At 45.9% G+C, this 16,451-nt stretch overlaps 1 protein-coding gene across 3 annotated transcripts in view; it reads right to left on the bottom strand.

Annotated features, from left to right (window-relative positions):
* WWC3 (WWC family member 3) overlaps positions 1-13,491 on the bottom strand; it is a 132,382-nt gene extending 118,891 nt beyond the window's left edge. The window contains exons 1-2 of one of the 3 annotated variants that reach the window (XM_053580064.1): positions 13,376-13,491; positions 12,655-13,217 (exon numbers count right to left, since the gene is read on the bottom strand). In XM_053580064.1, coding sequence (XP_053436039.1) covers positions 12,655-12,923 — 269 coding nt within the window. In that variant the 5' untranslated portion in view covers positions 12,924-13,217; positions 13,376-13,491. The remainder of the gene's footprint in view (positions 1-12,654; positions 13,218-13,375) is intronic. The other 2 variants (XM_053580062.1, XM_053580063.1) reach the window with 2 other exon arrangements.
* Between the last annotated feature and the right edge of the window lie 2,960 nt (positions 13,492-16,451).

The raw sequence follows: 16,451 nt of genomic DNA, 5'->3' as shown, positions 1-16,451 counted from the left end.
CATCTGTAAAATTAGCCAGGCATTGTGGCAGGGGCCTGTAGTCACAGCTACCTGGGAGGATGAGGCAAGAGATCACTTGAACCCAAGAGTTTGAGGTTGCTGTGAGCTATGACGCCATGGGTGACTAAGTAAGCCTGTCTCAAAAAAAAAAAAAAAAATCTGCCTAGTACTAAATGACTATTAGTTATGGAATAAGGTTTAATCATATAATACGATTGTTTTTAAAGCCTCAATGAGTGCTCATTGTGCTAACATCAATGAGTGCTATAAATTCCAAGTTCTGGAACATGATGACATCCACACCTAGAAATCAATAATTCTATATATATTCAGTGTATTTGCAGATTTGCAGCCAAGCTAATGCAACAATGAAAGTTTATGACACAAAAGCACTAGTTGTACAGTCAAGTTTTGCTTAATGGCTGTGATACATTCTGAGAAATACATCCTTAAATGATTCCATCATTGTATGAACACCATAGAGTAAGTGTACTTACACAACCCTACATGGTAGAGCCTACCACACACCTAGTCTGTATGCTAGAGCCTATCACTCACTCTTAGGCTACAAACCTGTACAGCAGGTCACTATACTGAATACTATGGGCAACTGTAACACAATGGTAAGTATTTGTGGATCTTTTTTTTTTTGGCCGGGGCTGGGTTTGAACCCGCCACCTCCAGCATATGGGGCCAGCACCCTACTCTGTTGAGCCACAGGCGCTGCACCGTATTTGTGGATCTAAACACAGAAAAAGTACAATAAAAATATGGTCTAATCTTATGGGACCATCATAGTATATCCAGTCCATTGTTGCAGTGCATGACTATATCAACATGGTAAACAAACAAGCATGACATCAATGGTGGGGTGGCAAACTGCCCTCAGGCCAAATCCAGCCTGCTTCCTGTCTTTATAAATAAAGTTTTATTGAAACACAGGCAGGCTCATTCATTTACATATTGTTATGGCTACTTCTGTCCTACAGCAGCAGAGTTGAACAGTTGCAACAGACTCCTATGGCCTGCAAAGCCTGAGATATTTACTATCTGGCCCTTAAAAGAAAAATCTGGATGGCTCTGCTGTGTTACATCTCTTTAGTACATTTTATTTCCAGCAACTTTTCTTCCTCAGCCACAAAATCAAGAGAATGCAAAGAACTGCTGCAAGTAGAGAGGGAAAATAGTTATAATTCTGAGCACTTGTCTCTAGACTAATGAGCCTCCAATGGTACCTAACTATGAGAAAACTAAGGAAGCGACTCAGCAGAAGTAACATAATAGAGGGAGGAAATTTTTAAAAGCAGAAGGGTAAAGACACTGAAGAACCGCAGGGGTGAATGACTATAAAATATAACAAGTAACATGTGACTGCCTGTTCTGAACTAGACAGTACCTTAAGTGCTTTACCTAACCTTACTGAATCTTCAAAACAACCTCCAAGACAAACACTTTGACCCCATTCTATGGAAGAGGACATTGAGGATGACAGAGCCCAAATAACCTGCCTTAGGAGACACAGCAAAAGGCAGTGCTGGGAGTCAGACTCAAAGCTGTCCATCTCTGAAATCAGAACTGCCCACACTCGGGTAGTCCTTGCAGCTAGTGATACAGTAAGTTCTCCCTTAAGGTCATAGGTTCCTAGAAACTACAACTTTAAGAGAAACAATGTATTAAAAAAGCCAATTTTACCATAGCTACTTGATATAAATAGGACTTAAGTTCTTATAGCATATATAGAATTTCTGGTCAAAAAACATCACCAAACTTCTAAATAAAGACCAAAACATTTCTAACATTAAACATTGAAATAAATGTGAGCTATTCATACATTTAAGAAAAAGATTAATAAAAACAAGGTAATGATTTACCCAATTTTTGGTGAATCAGTGAGTGACGAGATCACATTGGTGGTGGATTAACATTTATCAAGGAATAAATGTTTGCAAAGCAAAATTGTCATGAATACCTCCTACCACTACACAGTTCAAAAACAATCACAGGCCAGGTGCAGGGGCTCACACCTGAAATCCTAGCACTGGAAGGCCAAGGCAGGAGAATCGCTTCAAGCCAGGAGTTCAAGACCAGCCTGAGGAAGAGCAAGACCCCGTCTCTACAAAAACCAGAAAAATTAGCCAACATGGTGGTTTGTACCTGTAGTCCCTGCTACTAAAAAGGCTGAGGCAAGGGTGGCGCCTGTGGCTCAAAGGAGTAGGGTGCCAGCCCCATATGCCGGAGGTGGCGGCTTCAAACCCAGCCCCGGCCAAAAACTGCAAAATAAAAAAAAATAAAAAAAATAAAAAGGCTGAGGCAGGAGGATCGTGAGGCCAGGAGTTTGAGGTTGCAGTGAGCAGTTAATGAGGCCACTCCACTCAGCCTGGTTAAGAGTTGGACTCTGTCTCAAAAAAATACAATTGTAAAAGTGGTTGAGTTCACAGAGCCCTTTCCTGCCACATTGTCCTACACTTGTATGATTATTGTAGACTTTATTAATTATTATTTGACCATTCATTTTTTCCAACCCACTTATTTCAGTAGGTAGCTGGAGCCTATCTACTCTGGCAGCTCAAGGCACAAGGCAAGAATCTGCCCTGGCCAAGACATAATGCCATCACAGGGAGTACTCACACACCCACAGTCACTCACTCACACTAGGGCCACGTAAACATACCAATGCACATAATGTGCACATCTTTGGGGTGTAGGAAGAAACCGGAATACCTGGAGAAAACCTACACAGTCATGGGGAGAATGGGCATACTCAACACAGGCAGTGGCCCCAATCAGGAATTGATTTTTTTTTTCCCTCACCAATGTTATAGCAAAATGACATTATTTGTAAAGTATCACAAGAATGGAAAAGCAAGCATCCAATGTACTCAATACTAATATGAAACCAGTAGATGAACAACTACACATCCATGTGAGAGAAAAACACAATTAAATTCAAGAAGGGGAAGAGGGGAGAAGGGAGGAGGATTGATAGGCTTTCACCTAATTGGTACATGTAGGAGTATATAGCACACGTCCTGGGTGAAGGGCTCAACTACAACTTGGACTTTACCTAACAAACGCAAACAGTGTAACCTAATCATATGTACCCTTATATTAATCTGAAATTTTTAAAAAATTATTCAAGGACCTGTTGTACATTCTAGGACACATCAGCTTCGATGTTCACCTGTACAAACCCCATCAAGAAAATGTCACATTATCTTAATATAGCTAAGAAGAAACAAAAAGTATATAATAGAATTTTAAGAGGTTCTTTCAAAAATGTATGAAAGAAAAGAATGTTGATATTTAAAGGCCCATGTATCAACTGGTCCTTTACCTACAAAATTCATTTGACTGCAAATACTGCTAAATAACCAGGTATCACTTCAACTTTACTAAAACAGTGGTAGTAGTGTGAGTCATTCTATAAGATAAATGCCTCTGCACAAAAAAATTAGTTGGGTTAGTGAAAACTAACTATATTTTTAATCTAGTAATAACTACCAGGTTGTTACATGGTGGTATTTATTCTCCCCTTACAGTTGGCAAAACTCCTGGGCAATGTTAACATGTGGCTTCTTGGCAAGTTTCCCTGGCAATTGTGCGGACATTTCAAGAAGCCCAAAAAAGCTTTTAGCATCGTTAGTGGCTGCCAAGTCTAATCTACATAGTCTAGTCTCTCCACCTAGCAAATCAAGGTAACTATCTGAATTTAAAAGCAAGTCCGCTTTAAAATTTATTTGTAAACAGCCTTATTGAGGTATAATTTGCATACCAAAGACCCATCCCATTTTAAATGTAAAATTTAACGATCTGTAGTAAATGTACTGAGTTGTGCAACACACAAAACAGGTTTAATACATTTCCACATCCCGTGGGCCCATCTACAGTCACGACCCCTTCCCACTCTTAGGTCTAGACCACCACTAATCCCCATTCCATCTCTATAAATTTGCCTTTTCTGGATACCTTGTAGAAATCAAATTGTACAATTACATTGTCTTTGCATTTGCTTCTTTCACTTAGCATCATTTTGAGGTTCAGCCATAGCTACTCTTTTCATATGAAACAAATCTAGTACTTAGGAATTGTATGTAGTGGCTACACACCACAGTTTAAGGCTGGGTTGAATGTGAGGCCAGGAAAGAATTGGAGAAAGCATGGAAGGTTCTCCCAGAATCATTGTTGAGTGAATCCTTTATGATGAACCTAGGCCAGGGATGGTAAATACATGAGCATGCATTCATTCAACAATACTTACAAAAGAGTGTGTGGCAGGCATCTCTGGCGGTGTCTGCTCATTTCAAAGCAAGCCTCCACTATTTTGGGAACCACACCTGGGCTTCCAGAGATCTATAACCCTCCTGAAAGCATATGCAAGCTTCTCTGTGCTGGTGCCTCTTTCTGCACAGAATCCTTACTTTGTGTCAGCGTTCCCAGGTTCTATGATTACCAAATCCTGTAGCACCCCTGTGCTCTACCATGAAGCCTTGGAGCAAGTCTAAGAAGGCTGTCAACAGGACAAAAGCATACCCACAAAATAGATATAGGACAAACTTACAAATACAATCTTAGGTTGAACATACAAAAAACAATCTAATAGTTTCTTGTTTTTTGTTTTTTTTTGCAGTTTCAGGCAGGGGCTGGGTTTGAACCTGCCACCTCCAGCATATGGGGCCGGCACCCTACTCCTTTGAGCCACAGGTGCCGCCCCAAACAGAGATAATTTTAGGGCAAATATAAGGGACCCCACACTCCAAGGTCTCTCCCATGCTGTGGACAGGCACCTGACCCCAGGACAGAGCTCTAAGTGGCAGAAAGAGTGTGGCTCCTGCAATGGCTACATGGTTTCCTGGCCAAGCTCCAGGCAGCCTAGAAAGGCTCACCCACGGTAGTAGGTGCTCTCTGCCCAGGCAAGATCCACCCACTAACACTCCAGGGCTAGTGGCCTGGGAGTTGGCAGAGTCAGCTCCCCATTCTCTCACAACATTCCTCCTTCCTTCCCACTCTCCTTCAGCCCCTTCTGCTTTAAAGAAATAAAAAGGGCTCGGCGCCTGTGGCTCAAGCAGCTAAGGCACCAGCCACATACACCTGAGCTGGTGGGTTTGAATCCAGCCCGGGCCCACCAAACAACAATGATGGCTGCAACCAAAAAATAGCTGGGCATTGTGGCGGGTGCCTGTAGTCCCAGCTACCTGGGAGGCAGAGGCAGGAGAATCGCTTGAGCCCCAGAGTTGGAGGTTGCTGTGAGCTGTGATGCCATAGCACTCTACCCAGGGTGACAGCTTGAGGCTCTGTCTCAAAAAAGAAAGAAAGAAAAAGAATCCTCCATATGGAAAGAGCTGGCGATTCCACAGCTCTATAAGCAGCCTTTCAAAATGTTCTATATAGCTACATCTTCTAAGCTAAGGCAGAAGCATTCTTTTTACCCCTTCTTCAACCACAGGAGGAAGCATCTAATGGCTCAGGGCATCTTGGGCAGCCTGACCCCTCCCCTGCCAGACAGATATGCATGAGCACACATTGAAAAGGCCAGTCCAGCTCTCTAGGTCACTACAGAACACTGAAGTATGAACAAATTCATTTTCTCCTGTTCCACTGCATACATGTATACCCTCGACAGTCAGTAAACACCTACCAATTGAGAGTATTCTAAGAACTGAAGAATGAGGCTCGGTGCCTGCAGCTCAGTGGTTAGGGCGCCAGCCACATACACCAAGACTGGCCAGTTCGAACCCGGCCCAGGCCTGCTAAAAATAACAATGACAACTACAACAAAAAAAATAGCCAGGTGTGGCAGGCGCCTGTAGTCCCAGCTACTCGGGAGGCTGAGACAAGAGAATCGCCTTAGCCCAGGAGTTGGAGGTTGTTTTGAGCTGTGATGCCACAGCACTCTATCAAGGGTGACATAGTGAGACTCTGTCTCAAAAAAAAAATAAAAAAGAGAATTGAAGAATAAACTCATATTAACTCATTCCCAGTTTTGTATACTGATTCAGAGTTTTTCATATAAACATATTTCACATCTGTCATGGAATCACAGAAACCAGGCCTTTCTGTAGCAAAGCAATTCTCAACCAGTGGGTCACGACCCCTTTGTAACAATGAAAATACATCCTGCATATCAGATATTTACAGTACGATTCATAACAGTAGCAATATTACAGTTATGAAGTAGCAACGAAAATAATTTTATGGTTGGGGGTCACCACAACATGAGGAACTGTATTAAAGGGTCGAGGTATTAGGAAGGTTGAGAACCACTGGTGTAGCATCTCAGGAACTAACAATCTGCTGGAAACAAATTCAGCTGCTAAAGATGAATCTCTGTAACCAGGTAAATAGAGCTCAGCAGTTCTCAACAAGCAAATATTGTCAGCAGGCTGAGGCAAGAGGATCACTTCAACTGAAGAATTTGAGGTTGCTATGAGCTATAACAGCCAGGGCACTCTACCCCTGGGGTGACAGAGTGAGACCCTGTCTCAAAAAAAAAAAAAAAAAAAAGTGAATACTGCTCCTCTGGGAACATTTGGTAATGTCTGGGAACATTATTGACTATCAGAACCTGGAGGGGTGGAGGAAGTTTTGCTTCTAGCATCTAGACCTAGTGGGTAGAGGCCAGTTGATGCTGCCAAACATCCTATGCTAGACATGACAGTCCCCTGAAACAAAGAATCACCCCTCGCCTCCCCCAAATAACAACAGTGTCAAGGTAACACTTTCTTGCTTTGGATACCTTTTAGGACACTGTCCATCAGCAATACAGTAACTTGAATAGCTCAATGTATTTCTCCACGAAACCAAGTTATTGTACACACAAAACAACAGCAATCAACAATGACGGCTTCTGAGAGGAGTAAACAGAAGTTAGGTTGGCCTCAGTGAGATTCTCCTCAGGTGTTAGCAAGATTCCTATGGTTTCACCTGCCTTAGTTCAAGCATTAGCTAAATCCTCTGCATTTCTTGTTTCCATCACAATTTCTCTGACATAATCCCTGCCTTTTCAAGCCCTAGTGCCCAACCTCTCTAGCTCACAACTGTCACCACACAAGAAAACCTCTGGCCAGGCACAGTGGCTCAGCCAGTGTAATCCTAGCACTCGGGGAGGCCAAGGCTGGTTGGATTGCCTGTGCTCACAGGTTCAAGACCACCCTGAGCAAAAGCGACACCCCGTCTCTAAAAATAGCCAGGCATTTTGATGGGCACCTGTAATCTCAGGTACTCGGGAGGCTGAGGCAAGAGAATCACTTGAGCCCAGGAGTTTGAGGTTGCTGTGAGCTAAGACGCTAGGGCACTCTACCAAGGGCAACAAAGTGAAACTCTATCGACCTAGGGCACTCTACCAAGGGCAACAAAGTGAAACTCTGTCTCAAAAAAAGGATAAAAGAAGAACTCCAATGGTTTCCAGAAATCCAGGCTGTCCCCACCCCCATATTTGGCTAGCTAACCAGATAGGAGTTGGTACCTATCATCTGATGTGAGTCCCAGCATGATGAGACTCCATGCTCTGTCTACAAGAAATGAGGACCCACTAAGGGTATTGTGAGGAACCAAAGAGAAAAAAATGGATATAAAATGCATGGCACAGGACCTGCCTAAGCATGTAAGAAATGTCAGCTGTTGAGGTTATTATCAAAAACACCAAGCTGTCCAGATGCTTCCATTCTCACTGGGAAAACAACACACAGGGGTGTGTTAATTTCTCATTGATGCTGTAACAAATTGCCACAAACCAAGTGGCTTAAAACAACACAAATTTATAACCTTACAGTTCTGAAGGTCAGAAGTCCAAAGCCAGTTTCACTCAGCTAAAATCAAGGTGTCAGCAGGGCTGCCTTCTATGCACATAGGCTCTAGGGAAGAATCCATTTCCTCACCTTTTTCAGCTTTTAGAAACCGTCCGCATTCTTTGGCTCATGGCCACCTGAGTCCAATCTCTGCTGCTGCTGTCACATCTCTGTCTCTGACTCTGACCTCACACTCCTGCCTCCCTCTCGTAAGACTCCTTGTGTTTACATTGGCCCACCCAGATAATCCAGGTTCATCTCCCTAGCTCAGGATCCTTACCTTAATCACATCTGCAAAGTCTTGGTGGAGGGTAATTTAGTAACAGCTTTCAGGGACCAGAACGTGGACATCTTTTAAGGGCCATTAAATATCAAACAATATAAATGCAAGATTAAAATAACCAGACGGCAGGCAGGCACGATGGCTCACGCCTATAATCCTAGAATTCTGAGAGGCTAAGGTGGGTGAATTGCTTGAGCTCAGGAGTTCAAGACCAGCCTAAGCAAAATAGCCAGGCATTGTGGTGGGCGCCTGTCATCTCAGCAACTTGGGAGACTGAGGCAAGAGAATCACTTGAGCCCAGAAGTTTGAGGTTGCTCTGAGCTATGATGCCACAACACTCTACCAAGAGTGACAAAGTGAGACTCTGTCTCAGAAAAAGAAAAAAATTGACCAGTGGGGAAGGGGAGGAAAGAAAAAAAAGAATATGAATGTATTTATTACCAATAATCTGCATACTTAAAAATGGTAAGGATGGTAAATTATATGTGAATATTTTACCTCAATAAAAAATTATTTTTAACAACCTAACCAATGAGTGTAACATGGTACAAGGGGCACACAGTTACCCGGCCAAGGGAGGGTCCAGCTCAGACAGGGAACCAGGGCTCAACTCTGAAACAGACACTCTCCCTCATTGGCTGTGGGCAGGGAGGCCACTAAGTCAAGTGGACAAGGAGAAAGAGCAACCCAGGCTCAAGTGAGCCCTCTCTCCTCTACTTGGAAGTGATCACCACCTGAGGAACTGAATTAATCCTGGGATGCCTGTGACCATTATTGTCTCCTTTTTATGTCTGTCTCCCGTCTCCCAGACAAACTTGGTCTCCACATATGGTCCCAAGCACACAGGAAGCTCCCCCATGTTCACACAAAGTCTACCCATAACCTTAAAAAATGAAAAATGAAGAAATTATGATTTGCCTTTCAAAAAGCTTGACCAGTACAATTTACATAATGTAGAAATAGATTCTGTGGGATAAATATAGTAACCCTCCTATTAGTTAATACTGAATAAAGATTCCAAGAAGGTAGAAATGTCATGTGGTTCTGTTAAAATGAGGCTCCAACCTGGCAAATTCTGGAGCCATAGATTGTTTTCTCCTAAAAGCAAAAGCTTGTTCAGAGGACTTTTTTTTTTTGCAGTTTTTTAGCCAGGGTGAGTTTGAACCCACTACCTCCGGCATATGGGGCTGGCGCCCTACCCCTTTGAGCCACAGGCGCAGCCCCTGTTCTGAGGGCTTTTAAGGTACCACAGAATTCCTCCATGTGGCACAAATCAAATCCTATCTAGTGAACAAATGGGTCCCCAAAAACCTTACTCCATGACTTAATCTTGGGCTTCCACCATCATCTTAATTACTTACATTCTATTTTAATCTCAAATGTGATTGTTTTCCACGATTCTTAAGCTGCCAGCAGCTGGCATTTCCAGTATTATACAACTCCAACTGAGTTATAAGAAATAGAACATTAAGTTTCAACCACTCAGCCCATCTATAGGATAATACTCAAACAATATACACAACTTGTCGAAGGCACTGCAAAATTGTTCTTCCCATATTTTCTGCCCAAATGGTAAATACCTTTCTATAAGGTGGTCATTGTACTCCCAAATGCAGAATACATGTATGCCACTAAAGTAAACCACACAAGACTCACACAGGGAAACTATCAGCCATAGAAATGCGGAGTTAACTTTGTACTTGTTAACAAAGTTTTTGGGTATGATTCCCAATGAACTATGAAAATCACATGGACAATATTGATATATAGAAACAATGAATTTAAACGTAAGGTAGGTTCATAACCAAATTTTAAAAATTGTTTTTAAAATACTGAGATTCTTTAATCATAGCCACATCTGTAAAGATGTTTCCTTAAGTTTATAAATCTTTGCTGTAACTTTAAAAAATAGAGTTACAATAATTCACCAACATGCTCTGAGCTGGCAATATCAAATGCTGTTAAACACAGCAGTGAATGGAATTACTATAAAACTCTAGAAGAGATTTTGTTTAGAACCCTTAGCCCTCAGTTACTTTTGCTTAGAGTGGCATATTTTATGCTATACAGTTTTTACTAAATTACATAGAAAATGATTTTTAAAGTTAACAACTTTCACCTGACCTACTACATTCACTTACTTCTTCCTCCGTAAGTGCATTTTCTTTTTTAAAACTCCTATTTATTTACCTCTCTCCTGTCAATTCTAGATTTGGAAGCTGTTGGGGAAAGTCCTCATTTCTTAAACACCATTTTCTGGTCGGACTCAAAAAGAGTTTTAACTGCCAGATACAAATGGAGAAAACACTGCAGTCTGACATACAGTTCTTTGCATATAATAAAAGTTAATTACAACTTTAAAGGATAACAGGTCACCTATAGAAATCAGCAACGTTCTGTTTTGAAAGAGAAAGAATGACTATAACAGCCTTTTGCAGACTCCACTTAAATGTCTGTGGCTTGCAGAACATTCCATACATATTTCGGGCAAGGTATTCTGGGAGCTGAAGTTCAAGCTGTCCCCTGCTGAATTTTCACTCACTGTAAAAACAATGTCTCATAAAAGCACACACATTTTTACTTTACAAAAAAAAGTAAAATATTCACTTTTATTCGCTCAGTTGAACATTTGAAACGGGACTTTTTAAAAATCATAACATAAATGATGTCTGAAAAGATTGAAAAATGCTATTCAGTAACAAACAGATTTCTAGAAAAAGGAACATAGGAAATCTGTATGAAATACATAGAAACAAAGATTTTACAAGCTACAAAGATTTCTGTAGGGTCTGCTCACCTATTTGGCAGGTTATACCAAACAATAATTCTTCTATTTATATCTTTCAGCATGAATCCCCACACACAACTGTTTTATATCACCATCAGAAAATGAGCTTAGCCTTTTCTAAGTAAATCACTATTTTTAATTGGTTCATTTTCCAGTTGTTTGGGATTTTAACACAGACATAACAGTATAAAAGAGCACTACATTCCAAGCAGTTCTACCAATTCCAGAACCTTCCAAGGATTGATCAAACAGCTGGGGCTCTAGCCTTTGGTTAAAATTATAATATGATCTCACCTGATTTTCAAAATAACTAAGCATCTTTTTTTTTAACCCATGAAATTAGGCTAGGATTTATATAAGTTTCTGAGTTCAAGGGTTTGCAATGGTCAGAAACTTAGGGAACCATGATCCTTTTGTTTTGTTTTTCCCTATCTGAACCCAGAGAAATCTTCAATCAATTCAGCAGCTTCTCTCCTCAAAAGTTTATTTGCAAATGCCAGTGCCATGCAGGCTGCTTTCCTGCGTAGGTAGGAGGAAGCAGGCACAATGTCACCACACTGGGCCTTTTCAAGTCTTGAAATCACTGGGAAGCCTCCGGTATTTCCTTTTTGGCACTCAGGCCCTGGGCGGAGAGAAATTGCTCTAGAGAGGACAAGGTATCAGATAACCCGTGGAAACACTTCGTTTCCACAGAATTCCCAATTCCACAAAAAATACATCTCTCTAAAAGCAGTTGAACCACTGAAGCCAGTAGACAATGGAGCAAAAAGTTAAGGAAAAGTTTCATTATATGAAATTAACTAAATGAAATCTGGTAGTGCTTTTTATAAGAACCCGTTTTAACTTGATCGGATTTTTATACATGAATAAGACAGCTTTGTACCCCATGTATATCTTGCAAAAAAAGGAGATGTGAAGTACAACTCTTGTTTTTCGTTTATTCCAAAAGCATATGGGATTAATCATATTCCATGCTGGCCGCAGTACAGAAGGCTATTTCAAACAGAACTTTAACTCGCTTGATGTTTAAGGCCCTAAAGAGGAACCAAGAGTGTTTGGGAACAGACTCCTCTAACTCCAAAAGGGTTGGGAATTCCCTCAAGTGCCTGTCTGGCATCAGGCTTTGGATGAAAACCAGGCTGAGCCCGCCAGACAGGGAACCCACACCCCGAAGCCGGGGCGCACGTTTCAGATTCTAGGTGACAGCCTCATCTCGCCACCACGGGCCAGAACGCCTTTAGAGCTAGAGCCCGTGCGGTGGCCCACCGAGGCCCGAGGCAGGGATGGGCGAGGCAGCCCCAGAGAAAGGAAAAGAGGGCCATCTGTCAGCCCTGGGAGAGGAAATTCCAGGCGCCCAGCTCCCAGGCGCCGGACAGCGGGTGACGTGAGGGAATCGAGTCAGAGCGTCCGCCCTGCGGCTAGGGACCGGGAGGAGGCCCGGCCTCCGCGCTTTGAGGTCTCCAGGCCCAGAGAGGGGGCACCTTGATCCTCGGTCAGGGCCAGAGGAGGGGGGTGGGTCTCTTGCCCCGGGAACGCAAGGTCTTCACGCAGACCCAGGGGGCTCCCTGGTGTCCTCGATCTTCTCCCTGAGTCCAAGGAATGGGGGCATCACGATGGTAGCCTGGACAGGAGGGCTCCAGGCGCATCCTGGCCAGGGTAGTGAAAAAGCCTAGATCCTTGCCAGGGCCCAGGGGCTTTTGGCGGCCCTGCGCTGTGCGGGGCGTGTCGCCAGAGCATCAGCTGAGGCGCCGGCCGGCGGCCCCACTGGTAGCTCCCACGCCCCCCTCTGGCCCCCTTACCGGTCGCGAGGGTCGATCCAAGAAGTCTGACGCGTGTTGTGGTCGATGTAGAAGACGCGGCCATCGTAGTCGCGCGCCTCCTCCCAGCCAGCCGGCAGCGGCAGCTCCGCGCTCTCCCGAGCCCTCGCCGGCTGCGCGGGGGGCGTGGGGGCCGCGACGGGGGACGCCGGCGACGGTGGCTCCCGCTGGGGCTGCGCGGGCGGCGGTTCCCGTGGGGCCTCGGGCGGCTGCCCTCGCCGTCGCCGCCGGCCGCCGCTCAGCCAGGGCATGACGGCGCGGGCTCCGCCGCCGCCCGGCCGCCCCGCGCGCACCGCCTCCTCCGCCAGCACTAAGGCCCGGCGCCCGGGGCGCGGGGGCGGCTGCGGGGAGCCGCCCGCCGCGCCCGGCGCATCCTCCGCCCGGCGCCCTCGCACAGGCGCCCGTCCGGCCTTGCGCGCCGCTGCCTGCGCCTCCCGCTCCGCCCGGATCGCTGCCGCACGCGAAGTCACAGACCTGGAGTCGCAGCTGCAGCCGGCACTGCCGGCGACTCCTGGGTTCCCGCTGCGCACCCGGCCATCTTCGTTCTTTCACGCAACCGAGTTGGGAGAGGCGGGGCGCCTATTAGCCCCGCCTCCACCAGGTGCTCCGCCCCTCCCGCTGCTCCTCCCTAAGTCTTTCTCAGAGGCTCCTTCTCCCCCGCCTCTGCTTCTCCACCCACGCCCGTAGCTCCGCCCCTTCTTACTCTCCCCCACCACACACGCACACACGCCCACTCTCGGCTGCTCCTGTACAACGGCTGCTCGTCTTCTAGTATCCCTCGGGGTCCCCTCCCCGGCTTTCCGTTACTCCCCAGCCCTTTCACCCAACTCTCTCCAGCTGCTCCCCTCCTTCATCCTCCTCCTCCGCTTGCTCCTCCCTCTTCCCTCTGGCTGCACCACCTCCTCCGGCCTTGGGAAACCACACCGGGGCCAGGATGGGCGCCGCCGCGTCAGTCCGCCCCCGGGCCACCACAGAGAGGAAGGAGGGCCAAGAGGACTACGCCCCACCCGGGCTGCAGGCTCGGCTTGCCTGGGGCTGACTCCTGGGGCCCAAACAATTCCCGAGGGAGAGGGCAGTCACCTTGCTTCACCCTCTCCCAGGCCTTGGAGGTCTGGGCTCCTCACCTTTGCGCACCTGGGGCGGGTTCCGCGTCCTAGGTCTCCCGAATACCCAGGCTGGCCCCGTGAAGGCAGATAAAGCCTTTGAGAAGAAGCCGGTACAGCCGGTCCTCTCTGCTCAAACCTGAAGCGGGCAGCTGGGAAGGTGGGCACTTTGCGTCCCTACCAGGAGAGCCCCAAAAGGGCTGACCTGGGGTCCTCACACTGTGTGGGGGCTCCTTGACCTTCCCTGAGATTTTTGTCCAGTCTGTGGGATCTGATTGTTTGAGCAGAGCCCCAAGTAGGCCAGTGCTGTCGAGGAAGCCGGGTCAACTCCTAAAACTTTATACATACGTAGTAACTTCTGTTCCACTCATGGCTCATAGCTAAGGAAACTGAATCTCCAGAGTTGGTGCTGTGTCTTGCTCCAAATCTCTTATCCTTAAGACACTATGCCAGGAAATGCAGGGCAGTATTAAGAAGGTTTAACACTGTTACAGTGATAAAAAAAAAAATATATATATATATATACATATATATGTAGTAAAAAGTCTAAGTAACTCAAATCGAGATACAAAAGGGAAGAGACTCAAGGCAAATGTCCTGGCCGGGCGCTGTAGCTCACGCCTGTAATCCTACCCTGTTTCCCCGAAAATAAGACAATGTCTTATTTTAAGGTGTGCTCCCAAAGATGCGATAGGTCTTATTTTCAGGGGACGTCTTATCTTTCCTGTAAGTAGGTCTTATTTTCAGAGGATGTCTTATTGTCTGGGAAACGGGGTAGTACTATAGGAGGCTGAGGCAGGTGGATTGCCTGAGCTCACAGGTAGGAGACCAGAGGGAAACCTCATCCCTAAAAATATCTGGGCGAGCCTAGGGAGCTCGGCTCCTGTGGCTCTAGCGGCTAAGGCGCCAGCCACATACACCTGAGCTGGGGAGTTCAAATCCAGCCCGGGCCCACCAAACAACAATGACCGCTGCAACCAAAAAACAGCCGGGAGTTGTGGCAGGCGCCTGTAGTCCCAGTTACTTGGGAGGTGGAGGCAGGAGAATCACTTGAGCCCAGGAGTTGGAGGTTGCTGTGAGCTGTAATGCTGCAGGACTCTACCCAGGGTGACAGCTTGAGGCTCTGTCTCAAAAAAAAAAAAAAAAAATAGCTGGGCGTTTTGGCAGGGCACCTGTAGTCCCAGCTATTTGGGAGGCTGAGGCAAGAGGATCACTTAAGCCCAAGAGTTTGAGGTTGCTGTGAGCTGTGATGCCACGACAACATCTGTCTCAAAAAAAGAAAAAGAAAATGTCCTAAAATGCTCACAATAGTATTTCTTCATTTTATTTAATTACCTTTGTGTGTGTGTGAAAGAGAAAAAGAGAGACAGGATCTCCCTCTGTTGGTCTGGAGTACAGTGGCAGGCATGATCACAGCTCACTGCAACCTGGAACTTCCGGGCTCAAGCAATCCTCTCTCCTCAGTCTCTTGAGTGTCTGAGACTACAGATGTGTGCCACCCACCCTGGACTAATTTTTTTGTTTTTGTTTTTTTGAGACAAAGTCTCACTATGTTGCCCTCGGTAGAGTGCTGTGGCATCATAGCTCACAACAACCTCAAACTCTGTTTTTTTTTTTGAGACAGAGCCTCAAGCTGTCGCCCTGGGTAGAGTGATGTGGTATCACAGCTCACAGCATCCTCTAACTCCTGGGCTTAAGCAATTCTGCCTCCACCACCCAAGTAGCTGGGACTACAGGCGCCCGCCACAACGCACGGCTATTTTTTGGTTGCGGCCGTCATTGTTGTTTGGCGAGCTGGGGATGGATTTGAACTCGCCAGCTCAGGTGTATGTGGCTAGTGCCTTAGCTGCTTGAGCCACAGGCGCTGAGCCCAACCTCAAACTCTTGGGCTTAAGTGATTCTCTTGCCTCACCCTCCCAAGTAGCTGAGACTACAGGTGCCCGCCACAATGCCCAGCTATTTTTTGTTGTTGTTGTTGTAGTTGTCATTGTTGTTCAACAGGCTCAGGCTGGGTTCCAACCCACCAGCCCCTGTGTATGTGGCTGGCACCCCAAACACTGAGCTATGGGCGCCAAGCCTGGACTAAAATTTTTTTTTTTTTTTTTTGTAGAGACAGTCTCACTTTATGGCCCTCGGTAGAGTGCCGTGGCCTCACACAGCTCACAGCCAACTTCCAACTCCTGGGCTTAAGCGATTCTCCTGCCTCAGCCTCCCGAGTAGCTGGGACTACAGGCGCCCGCCACAACACCCGGCTATTTTTTGGTTGCAGTTTGGCCGGGGCCGGGTTCGAACCCGCCACCCTCGGTATATGGGGCCGGCGCCTTACCGACTGAGCCACAGGCGCCACCCCTAAAATTTTTTTTTTATTACTTTTTATAGAGATGTAGCTCTCCCTATTTTCTTGATGCTGGTCTCAAACTCTTGACCTCAAGCAATCTTCCTGCCTCAGCCTCCCAAAGTGTGAACCATGGGAGCTGGCCCAAATTTTTTTGCAAAATGGTAATATTAATTTTGTAAAGATAAAAGTTGCCGTCGTTTTTTAACAAGGATCTGAGGCTGGGCTCCCGTAGCTCAGTGGTTAGGGCAACTGGTTACATGCTCTCGGGCTGATGGTTTCAAACCCAGCCCAGGCCTGCTAAAAAAAATAAAAGCTAGGCATTGTGGCAGGCACCTGTA

Source organism: Nycticebus coucang, chromosome X (genome assembly GCF_027406575.1).
Source record: "Nycticebus coucang isolate mNycCou1 chromosome X, mNycCou1.pri, whole genome shotgun sequence".
NCBI lineage: Eukaryota > Metazoa > Chordata > Mammalia > Primates > Lorisidae > Nycticebus > Nycticebus coucang.
The sequence above is the reverse complement of the archived record's forward strand: the minus strand, read 5'-3'. Positions and strand labels throughout refer to the sequence as shown.